This window comes from Panthera uncia, chromosome B1 (genome assembly GCF_023721935.1).
Source record: "Panthera uncia isolate 11264 chromosome B1, Puncia_PCG_1.0, whole genome shotgun sequence".
Classification (NCBI taxonomy): Eukaryota; Metazoa; Chordata; class Mammalia; order Carnivora; family Felidae; genus Panthera; species Panthera uncia.
The window spans coordinates 137,182,145-137,193,841 of NC_064811.1; the positions used below are offsets into that span (position 1 = coordinate 137,182,145).

Genomic DNA, 11,697 nt, shown 5'->3' on the forward strand with positions numbered 1-11,697 from the left:
ATTTAAGCTTGAAGAGAGACACAAAAGAGACTACTCAAAAAAAGCAAAAACAATTTTAATAAAGACAATGTGTGCCTTCTAAAATCAAACACATTTAATACGTTTATAATACACTGAAGTTGTATCTTGTTCTTTAAAATATCTTCTCTCCAAATGACTCTGAGCCTCAATCATGAATACAGGATGCATGAAATTAAGTATATTAATATAACACAACCACTTAGTACTCTATACAGTACATTATTTACAAGACTACACAAGGCACACAGTTCATACAAGTTAAAATGGGCTATATGAAGTGTTCTCAGTTTTCAGGTATTTATCCCTGCCAGCTAGGGTGAACATTCTTCTAACATTATACTTTGGTGTCCTCCTTTGAAAAACGGACATTGAAAAAGTTAAAAATGAGTTACTATATAGGCACTGATGTATGGAAAATACACTCTGTGTTTTTACATATCAAAAGCTGGGAATACCTTTAAGCCACATATATATTTAGGCTAGAAAACTGGACAAACACTGAACAGTTTGTGAAGAATGGAAAGCCTCTTGACCAACAATTCAGATGAATATAATTCAACTATTTGCTGCACTACTAGTTTGCTTGTTAAATTAATTGCTCTGAAACCCTTTGGTTGTCAGGTACCAAAATAGTTTTGAAGTTAGAGAACTGCTTTCCCACTTAATTCTTGTGGGTGGCCCAATTCCCCATGGTATTCACAGCTGAGAAGTATTTTTATGCATTTTTATCTTAAGTGATAAATCAGGAGCAAATTAAATCCTGTCTTAAATTTAAAAAAAAAATGCAAATCACTCTTCAATGACTTCAGACTGTAGGTATGTAAGACAGAGACTCAGCTCCACATCTCGAATGCTGCTTTTGCTGTCACCTCTGTAACAGACTGAAATGTCTATCATTACATCAGGATTGCCCAATCTATTGACCATGTAACCTAATGAAATAGGGATAGCCCAATCTAATGCGTATCAGATACCGTGCTTCTAAAGTCAGTCAGTAGTAGTCCTTTAAAGCAATTTTATTCCAACAAGTCAAGTATAAAAGTCTTTGTATTATATGCATACGTTTACAAAAAGCACTTCAAGGATGTCTGGTCAAACTAATGTCAGAAAATTCCAAAGTCCATACATTTTGTCCGAATTTAATTATGACAGTTACAATTAAAGTGGTAAAAAGCAAGACAAACAAATCTTGGTCTTTCTTAAATGATTACAACCTCACTCCTTGGGGGAATAAAAGTATTGTTGTGGGTTGTGCTTGGTTTTAGACAGGTGTCATCTGGGGCCATATGCTAGAGCAGTTTCAGATTTTTTCATTATCATCATTGTTGATTTTCTTAAATGCGACTGGGCTTGCTTGTTTCAAAGAAGTCTTAGAAACATCTGTGTGCATGGTAGACATAGCTATTGTCTCATAGTCATCATCCCGAGACCGGAAATCACAAAAGTTAAAGAAGAACTGTAAGTCTCTCTGGAAATTTTTGTTCAGAAATCCATAAAATATGGGGTTGACACAAGTGGATATCATTGCTGTAAGATGGCAGAGCAAGAATAGTAGATTATGGTTGCACGTAGCAATGATCTGATGATTCCAATCAAACACAGTGTTAAAGATGGTAAGAGGCAGCCAGCAGACCGCAAATGCTACCACAATGGACAACAGCATGATGTTGATTCTTTTGGTTTCACTGGACCTGTACTTATTGTCTCTCATCTTGTCCATCATATTGTTTCTCCTTTTTAAGCGTATATATATCTACAGAGAGAGAGAGAAAAAAAGTTCAAATAGAATCACCAAGTTAATGTGGAATTCTGTGGAAAGAAGGTTAAAATGGAAATGGCAGGGGGAAGTTTTCTTACCTTGAAGTAGCAAATAAATATAAAACAGAGTGGGCCAAAATACTGCAGCATCAAGAGGAGAGTTGTGTAAGACAACCTATGAGAGTCCGATGGAAATTTATCAAAGCACACGTACTTGTCCTTGAACGCGTCAAGTGTCACGTTCTGGAACGGTTCATCGGTCAGTACTTGATAGATGAGAAAAGGTAGAGAAGAAACCACAGCAAGGACCCAAATGACGGCAATACCTACGTAAGCATGTCTGTTATTTGGTCTCCACCCTCGTGGGTTGATTATCAGCTGATGTCGCTCCACGGCGATGAGAACCAGAGAGAAAATGGACACAGTGATCGAAACACATTGCACAAAAGGATTCAATTTGCACATTGCCTCACCAAAAACCCAGTGGTCCATTAATGTGTAGACAAATGTGAAGGGGAGACACATGATGGCAACAAGCAAGTCTGAGAAGGAAAGGTTCACTATCAGGATATTGGTAACATTTCTCATCTCCTTTTGTTTCAAGATGATTATGATCAACGCCAGGTTTCCAGAGACTCCAAGAATTATTACAGCTCCATAAGCAAGAGCTAATGTAAATATCATGGCCAAGGGCAGATGGCAATCATCACTTTCAAAAGCCAAAAACTGGGAATTCTCTGAAAAATTACATAGGATTGAATGATTTTCAACCTGGGACATTAATGTTGAATTCATTTTGATTGGTTTGGTTGTTATAGATTATTCTAGACAAATGGAAAATATGTTTCTTCAAAGCAGATCAAATATTCAGCTTATTCTTATTCTTCATATTACAATCCATTTATGAAAATTATTCTGAATTCTTCATTCCCTTGAACTGAACAATCTGTAAAGAGAAAATGACCAATGGCATTATTAATTTCACCGAAGGCAGTCAAAATGACTTCTGACTCACAGTGCTGTTTTAAGTGAAAACACTGAAATAAAGAAACAAAATGTAATCTTTATAAACACCTTTTTTAAAAAAAATAGCAGAAACACTGCCAACATTTTGAGGAAAACCTCTTCTAATATTTTTAATTGGGCTAGCAACTAGCAATTGACTACATTACTACATTTTGACTCAGCAAAATACAGTAGTCTGTAAATCAGTAAGGTGTGTGTAAATCTCATGCCCAAAGTCTTATATAAACCACTGTCAACAGATTCCTAAATATTGTAAAAAATGAGCATGTAACAAAAAATTTAATGTATGGGTTAAAACATAAGATATGAAACAAAGAAAAACAGCAAAAAAAACCACATTTCCCTAATTCTTCCTCTTATATTAGAGAAATGAGATAATTCACTAAGTTGTACTAATAGCTCCACCATACACTGAACTGCTCTTTAAGGCAGACATTATTTGGCACAAGTATATTCCAAAGGAGATGACCAATACAGTGCAACATGAGAACTTTGTCCTATGAAGGACTGTGGAAGGGAGATGTCTAATCCAGAAAAGAATAGGCATGGTATAGACGTCTTCTCATATCTGAATGGGTAGCATGCACGTTAGCAAACTGGGCTTAGAATATTATGTCTGACTACATAAGCTAGAAACAGGACCAAGGGAAGTGTATTAGTGTGTATTAAAAACAAAACAAATTTCACATCACTATGATGTGAACAGAAGTTTAATCAAATGAAATCAACTGCCTGCAGAACTATGGAGCGCTCCATACACAAGAGTCTGTAGCTACTACACAAAAGACTTCTGGGGAGCTCTTGCATTGTGTAGGAAGGAGATTCAACTGGATAACGCTGAAGTTCCTTCTAACTTTTAAGATTCTATGATTTTATTAATGTCAGAAGCTTTCAAAGGATTTCTAAGGTTTTATACATGTAAATATCCTCCCTCCCCGCTAGACTGTATACCCACACAATGCAGGGGTCTACATTTTAGTGGCAATTTTGATCTTTCACGGCATTTTGTGATGCAAAGACTCTTTTCTCACCAACAGGACAAATTACAGACAATGGTGGTTTTTTAAAGTTAAAAGCTCCTTTAAAAAAAAAAATCTGATTTCCTCTAGATTGTTAAATACATATAGGAGATTAGGGATTTCCTATGTTAATTAACAGGCCATTGTGCTTGTGTTAAGAAAGGGAATTGCATTTGTTTCTTTTTTATGTGAGAATAAAGAAAATCATGCAGATTTACTTCCATTTCAAGGAGGTAAGAATTTAATGAAACATTTGCCTTTTAAGTGACACCTCTAATGAACCTTTTTTTGAGTGTTTCTGCTTTCTAGAACATGAGGTGTTTTTTATTATAAAACCACAATTTGGCTTTATAAAACTGAATAAAAATAAAGATTTCCAACATTTAGAGAGAATGAAACTATTAAGACGAGGAATGATTTCAAGTGTAAATGTTTTTAGAAACATGGCTCTCCCCTCCTCTGTGCAACAACCAGTAAATAATGACTCTTAAACTTAATGCAGTAAATTCGGTGCCTGGGTGGCTCAGCTGGTTAAGTGTCTGACTTTGGCTCAGGCCATGATTTTGCAATTTGTGGATTCAAGCCCTGCATAGGGGTCTGTGCTAACAGCTCAGAGCCTGGAGCCTGCTTCAGGTTCTGTGTGTCTCCCTCTCTCTCTCTGCCCCTCCCACCCCCCCCAAAATTAAAAAAACATCAAAAAAATTAAAAATATGTAAATAAAAAATAAACTTAATGCAGTAATTACCATTTTTCTCTCAAGAATACCAAAGGCAGAGAGATAACCTCTGTCTCTTAGTGTCTGAGAACAAACATTGGAGAATAATCTAATCTAAATAATTATCTAAAATATCTAAATCTAAATATCTAATCTAAAATAATTATCTAAATATCTAATCTAAAATAATTTCTTTTTTTATTTTGGATAATTTATCATTTTTTTAATATTCATTATTTATTTTTGATAGAGAGACAGATCACTAGCAGGTGAAGGGCAGAGAGAGAGCGGGGACACAGAATCTGAAGCAGGCTCCAGGCTCTGAGCTGTCAGCACACAGCCCAACACGGCGCTCAAACCTAGGAACTGTGAGATCATGACCTGAGCTGAAGTTGGACGCTTCACCGACTGAGCCACCCAGGCGCCCCAATAATCTAACATTTCTTTGAAAATTCCTCACTGAAGAATGCAAGAAAATTTTGCGTACTTCATATTCAGTTTGCTATCGTGATAGTCAACATGACTTAGTGAACTGTGAGTTTCTCTTCATTATTTAAAGTGAAACTTGCATGATAGAAAAGTGTATCCTCTTTATCCTATGACTTCTCTTGGTTCCCTGTCACTAAACACCACCAGAATCTTGGACTAAGACACATGTGAGTACATCCCTCAGCCTGACACTTGACGACCTCTACATTTTGCCTCCCTCCTTGTTCCAACAGCCCCATTGTGAGTGCTCTTTTCCAGGTCCTCACAGCCCACCAGGTGCCCCCCAGCCTGTTTCAGCCTCCACATTCATCTTCGTCTCTGCCATTGCTCTTTCCGGCTGTTCTGTCTCACCACCAATCCAAACTCTACTCATCTCTGAAAGCATCATTTAGTGCCCTTGAATCCTTAACTGGCTCCTCCCAATTATGACATAACCTCTTTTGGATAGGCAGTGTATATACTTTGTAGGACTTTGCAAATGTTAGATTTAGAATAAAAAACCGTGTTGACTGACATAGTAGGTGCGTGGCTGAAATAGCAGGTTCTTGGGTGAATTAATCCTAACATCAATAACTCAATTCTGTCATAGTCCTTTTAACAAGCAAGATGGATGCTAATTATAATAATCATTTTATTAGGTCAGGTATATAGGGGAAAATGTTCCACTGTGTGTTAAAAAAGGAATTGTTTCTGAAAAAATTCATTAATCCAATAAATGTTTATTGAACACATTTTGTTTTTGTTTTTAATGTTTATTTAGTTTTGAGAGAGCGAGGGCATGAGTGGGGGAGGGGCAGCGAAAGAGGGAGACACAGCATCTGAAGCAGGCTCCAGACTCTGAGCCCCTCAGCACAGAGACCCACAAAGGGCTCAAACTCACCAACGGTGAGATCATTACCTGAGCCGAAGTGGGATGCTTAATCAACTGAGCCACACAGACACCTCTTGAATACTTATTTTGTATCAGGCATTGTTTTAGTGGAGACAACAGTGACCTCACGGAGTGAGTTTCCAGTCTTGTGGGCAAAGAAAGCCAAGAAAAAATAAACTGGTAAAAGGGATAGTATGCCAGATGATAAGTATTCACGCAGAAAAATAAAGCAAGGAAGGGGTTCTGGGGTTGTCGGGACCTGTACTTTATTACTGGGTGGTAGGGAAGGCCTCGGATTGCCTCAAAAGGTGGCATATGAGCTAAGACCTGAAAGTGGTGAGTGGGGAGGCCATGTTGATATGTCAGCGACTGTATCCCATGTGGAAAGAACAAAGGCAAAATCCTTGAGGCCAGAGTTTACCTGGTGTATTAAACACCAATGATAAGTAGGATAAGTGAGAGAGAGACTAGTAGGAAAATAATTAGGAAGGGTAAGCAGAAGAGGAACAGATTATGTAAGGCCTTATTCCATGGGACAGTCTGACTTCTTCTCTGAGAAAAATGAGGAACCAGTGGAGTCTTTGGCAAAGGTGTAAAGTCACAGGATTTGTTTTACATTATTACTGTAGCTGCTGCTTTCAACAGATTTAAGACAGGAAAGAGAAGTAGGGAGATTCATTAAGAGGCTAATACAATAATCCAGATTAGAGCTAGTGGAGGCCCAGACTGAGGCGTTTACAGTGCAAAGGAAGAAAAATTGAAAATTTAAATCCATTGACTTATTTTGACAAAATTCCATACAAACTGGAATTAATGTAAAAGTTTTCAAATTATTACAACTACAGGCTACAGAGGCCACTTCCTGCAGATGGTTTTAAGTGAATATACTGAAATTCAACTCTGAACCCTCTGGAATTATATTTGATGGACAGGCTCTGTGAGGAATAGCAGTCTTTCTATTAAGTAGATGCTAATTTAACTATACAGAAAATGCAAACTATTTTTTAAGTGTTTGCAAAGCCTCCTTTTCTAAGTGCATGTTGGGTAGTCATTCCAGTTTGGTAAAACCCTTCTGCACTGGATAAAATGTGTATTTTCGACCTACCTTAGTATAATTTCAAGAAAGAACGGTTGTCAGCAAATAATACTCAGAGAGAAAGCATTCACATAATCTTTGCAAAAGAAAAATAATGACATTCACTATTCTGATATTTAAAATAAGATATGCAACTAAAGACATTGCAAAAATTAAAAGTTGTTAAATCTCAATATAGCTGTCATGAGCAATTAGAGACAAAATAGAAATACTACATACATCATCAGATGGAAAACTGGCCCCCTTCCAAAGGGAAATTTCCTTATCCTTTCCAATTGGAATGCTGGTCTTTCACTGCTTGCTGTTCTTAGTGCTGTTACTACCTGAAAATACAGGGTTTCTGGTCATAACCTGCAGCAGATAAATTTTTTTGTATACTCACAACTGGCTGTTCACCTTATGTGTTTGGAAAAGAAATGTCAGCCTTATTACATAGAGCCTCCCAAAGTTACTGCTAGTTTATCTACATGAGTTACATAATTCTCTGTTCCTTCCTCTCCCAGGAGGGCTGGTTCAACAGACAGCTGCCTTAAAACCATAAGGAAAGAGACTAATAATGCAGTAGTCACCCACCGAAAAGCACTTAGTCTTTAGTCATAGGTGGGGTACTGGGCTGGACAGCTTTCTGCTCTCTTTACCAGGAAAGCATTCTAGAGTCTTGGGACTGACAGATACTGTTTCTCTGTCCAGGTAGTGACAAGCAAGCTTTCCATTTCCCCCTGCCTGGGGGCCACCTAGTGAGATATGCTTTTTTCGTAGGACCCAGGTAAGCATGGCAAATGTGAGCGATCTGGAAAAAAAAAAAAAAAAGAAAGAAAGAAAGAAAGAGAAAGAAAGAAGAAAGAAAAGAGATGTCAAAACACACTCCCTCTTTGCCCTCCCCTAACTTTTTCCTGTGCTCCAGCAGTTACCAAAGAATGAAATGGGCTGGTTAAATCAAAATTCCTGCTGCCACGTTTACGTGCCCACCTTTTTTCATACAGTGTAGTTAGGTGAACTGCCCCCGATTTTCCTCATTCTTACACTTCTGGCCCCCTCTTCCATTTGCCAGCCATCTATCAAGGTCTCTCCACCCGTGATGAGACTGGCAAACAAAGCATCCAAACCAACCAAAAATAAAAGAAGCACAGCCAGTTCTCTCTGGACCAACTTCAGTTCTTAAGACATTCGCCTGTCTACCTGGAGAGACCAACTGAACACTCTTAAGCCACCTCTATCTACCTCCAGTCCATGCCCAATCTCCTAACCCTGCCGGGTTCCATCATCGCTGTTCCAAAAGGAGCTAAAGAGTTGGATGACTGAAACTCAGAAATAAAAGGCTAGAGCTCAGAGTGTCTACCGGGGCGCAGCGACAGACTGGAAGGGCCCAGCACCGACGGAGCGGGGCTCCATTCCAGCCCAGACGCAGGGAACCCACAAGTGTCCGGGGGCGCCGCGCCTGAGCTGGGGTCCGCGGGCCCCCCGCGGGACACGTGCGGTGGGACGGGGACCAAAGCGGCGAGTGGTCACTCGCCAAACCCACCCTTCCTCAGACAATCCCAGCCACCGGTTCCCTCCGCTCAAACTCCAGCGCAGCCTCTAGCGCAGCCAGCTCCAAAAAACCGTGGAAGATGCGCGAGGTCAGGGGAAGACAGCCTTACGAGAACCCGAAGAGGCAAGAACTCAGATCCCCGTCCGGAAATCCTCGCGGAGCAGGGTGCACGGATGCCGCCAACTCCCGGTTACGAACGTCGGCCCCCACCCATGGGCAGGGCTCTTGGAGTTGTCCGATCATCTGCAGCACCTTGCGACCTACCTGCGCCGGGAGCCCAACTGAAAAGCTGACTCCATGCCCCACCTCAGTTTCCCAGAGTCAATTCCGGGCACTCGGCAGGTTTTTTTTCCTTCGTCTTTCATCCTCCACCCCCTCAAAAGTCCTTAACAAGGTGTAAACTTGAAACTTACCCTCTGTTGGATTCGTCGTTTTCGCCCGTTTATTAAAGCGGGAAGAATGGTAATGGAAGGGATAGAGCCGGGAGAAAAGATCCGCTGGTATTTCTCCTGCTCAAATCCTAAAGATTGATGAAGATAGGAAGAGACGCCCCCTTAAAGCCGAACTCCACCTTATCCCCGGATCACGTGACGGCGCCCCGCGAGTAGCGCCTGCTGCTCCCCCCACAAACACCTCAGCTTGGGTATACACTTCGGGGGTGCGTTGCCTAGGAATTCTGGAAGGAAGAGAAATTAAACATATCCACACGTTGTTAAACACAGACGCACGGTGCAAAGGAAAGTAAGCACTCATCCCCACAGTCCTGGACTCCCAGGAAAGCAAGACAATGTCACAGGGCTTTAGAAAGTCAGAGCCACTGTTTTCCTTTGTTTGCAGGTCAGTGCCATCTTGTGGCCGAACTTCTACCCGGCTGAAAAGCTGGAGCGTCAGCCCAAGTCAAGACTGAAAGGGGGTGTTATTTAGGAGAAAAGGAAATGTGAAATTTACCGCAACAATGTTACTAATATGTTCCTTGCTTTTTTTGGTGACCTTTGTATATTTCTCACACCAGTACCGAAAAGTTTTTTGTTTTTTGGTTTCTTTTGCCCCCATTTTAAAAGCGAACAAAGAGAAGACCTTAAAAAGCAAAAGTAGCAAATCTCGGATGAGCTAGCCTGGCCTTTGTCCTTCTTTCTTTCCACTGAGAAAATGCAGTTAGGTTTGTTCCCAGTGCCTAGCTGCTTTTTTTAGGGGAGCACGCTGAACGGAACATTTCCCTGGTGGTCAAAAAGTCAATGCCATTTCCTCGGTGCTTAATCTACCCTTGTACTGAACGTTAGGAAGAAAAGAATGGAATGTACACAGAGTACATTGACGGTAGCAAAGCCATCATGGTGCCCGGTGATTCAGGATCACTACTGATAACACTGATCTCAGATGTTGTACATAGTTGTATTCCACTCTGAAAAACCAAAGTTGTGTATTTCACTCACACTCACACACACACACACACACACACACACACACACACATTATTTACTGGTGAGGATGAATAAAACTTCTTCCAAATCAAGCTGCCAAAAAAAAAATAAAAAGCGCTCCTAATAAAGATACAGGACACTGCCTAGGATATGCATAAAAGTTTTGTTACATAACAACTATGATTGCATTCTGTCTTCAAACCAAAAAAAAAAAAAAAAAAAAAAATTCCAAGACAAAGGGAATGACCTAAACTTTACACTGTTAAAATATGTTTTCTTTCTCTGGCAAAATAAACAGTATTTAAAGTTCAGTATAAGTCATAGCTCATTTATTTGTATAGTGTGGTAAACATCTGGGTTTTTTTCCAGGAAATCTTTCTAAAATATTTGTATTTAGACATTTTTATATAGTTGAAAAGGGATTATGATCAAGATTTAAAATATCGTGGTCATGTAATAAATAAACTACAATAGTAGATGGGAACATACATTTTACAAAATCCTACTACTGGTTAAACAGAGTAAAATGGCAAGTATATTTTCTTTTATTCTTTTCTTTGTTTCAACTAAGGATGAAAATATAAGGCATAATTTAGGAATTTAAATTCTTTTAAAGAGCAATAACTCTAGGTTTCTAATCACCTGTCTACTCCATTCCCTCAAGTCACATTCTGAGAAGCAAGTTTGCCCCAAGGTTTTGATCAAACTGGCTATTTTTATTCTGCTCCAAGAATTACAAATGTAATAATTTAATTCTCCATGAAGAATACATTTTCATGTAAACATTTGTGCCATGTCAGCAAATATTTTGGAGCTGAAAATACAATCTGGACTCATTAGACACTTTCCTTTCTGTATTTCCCAACAATGCTAAGAAAGTCATGTCTGCAAGAATGCCCCAAATAAACATGGCCATTGTATTTTACCTTTCTAACTGAATTGCCATAAAGTGTCCCCCATAAGGCAAATTCATAAAGCTGCATTCTTGAAATATTAATATTAAATACCATTCTTTGAAAGTTCATTGGTCTCAAAGACTTTTCTATGTCAAATTCTGTAATGCAAAAACAAGTTTTGAAATGCTCACCAACAGCAGCAAATTGTATAATTCTCCAGGAGTATCATTTACTAAGTACTTTTTCAAAGTGTAAAAGGGAAAATAAAATTAAATTTTAAAAAGTGTAAAATCAAAAAATTCAGGATAGTATAATAACCTAATGCAACAGAAGATCCTCTTATATAATGTAATCTTATGGAAGGTTTCAAATAACATAATCTGAGTTCCTCAGAAGACATGTGTTAAAGAGTAATGTGAATTCCTCAAAAGATGTATTAAAGAGAAGATATGTGTGAAATAAGAAATTCTTTTTCTACTCTTAAATGAACAGCCAGTTTTATACTTTCTTATTTGGAATTCAAACTAGATAAAACCTCTTCGCTAGGGAGAGAGTTTTCCATTTTGTGTATTGCCTTCTGAAATTTCATAGCATTCTGACCTATAAACCATGACTAGGAGAATTAAATTAATGACCTGTTCTCATGTTCTCTTGGGCAAGTCTTTTGTTCTGTCATTTAAACAGAAGAATAGGCTTTCCTCATTAAATCTCTGTAGACCTTAGTTTTATCATCCAGAAAATGGTCTGGCCCTTTAAATTGCATGATTCAATGACTGCCTAGATAAAAGTGTATCACTCTACCTGCTGCTGGAATTTATCCATTGTAACTACTTTATTGGTCTCTTGATGAATTT

The 11,697-nt window shown here is 38.8% G+C and overlaps 1 protein-coding gene across 2 annotated transcripts; it reads right to left on the minus strand.

Annotated features, from left to right (window-relative positions):
- Positions 1 to 53: 53 nt before the first annotated feature.
- NPY1R (neuropeptide Y receptor Y1) lies at positions 54 to 9,329 on the minus strand. Of its 2 annotated transcripts, XM_049631270.1 has the most exons (4): positions 8,940 to 9,329; positions 7,215 to 7,318; positions 1,879 to 2,725; positions 54 to 1,774 (listed from the first exon to the last, which is right to left on the minus strand). In XM_049631270.1, exons 3-4 carry the CDS (start codon positions 2,572 to 2,574, stop codon positions 1,322 to 1,324), a joined length of 1,149 nt encoding a protein of 382 aa, XP_049487227.1. In that variant the 5' UTR covers positions 2,575 to 2,725; positions 7,215 to 7,318; positions 8,940 to 9,329; the 3' UTR covers positions 54 to 1,321. The 2 variants fall into 2 exon arrangements, with proteins under 2 accessions (XP_049487227.1, XP_049487228.1); XM_049631271.1 differs by lacking the exon at positions 7,215 to 7,318.
- Positions 9,330 to 11,697: the final 2,368 nt, after the last annotated feature.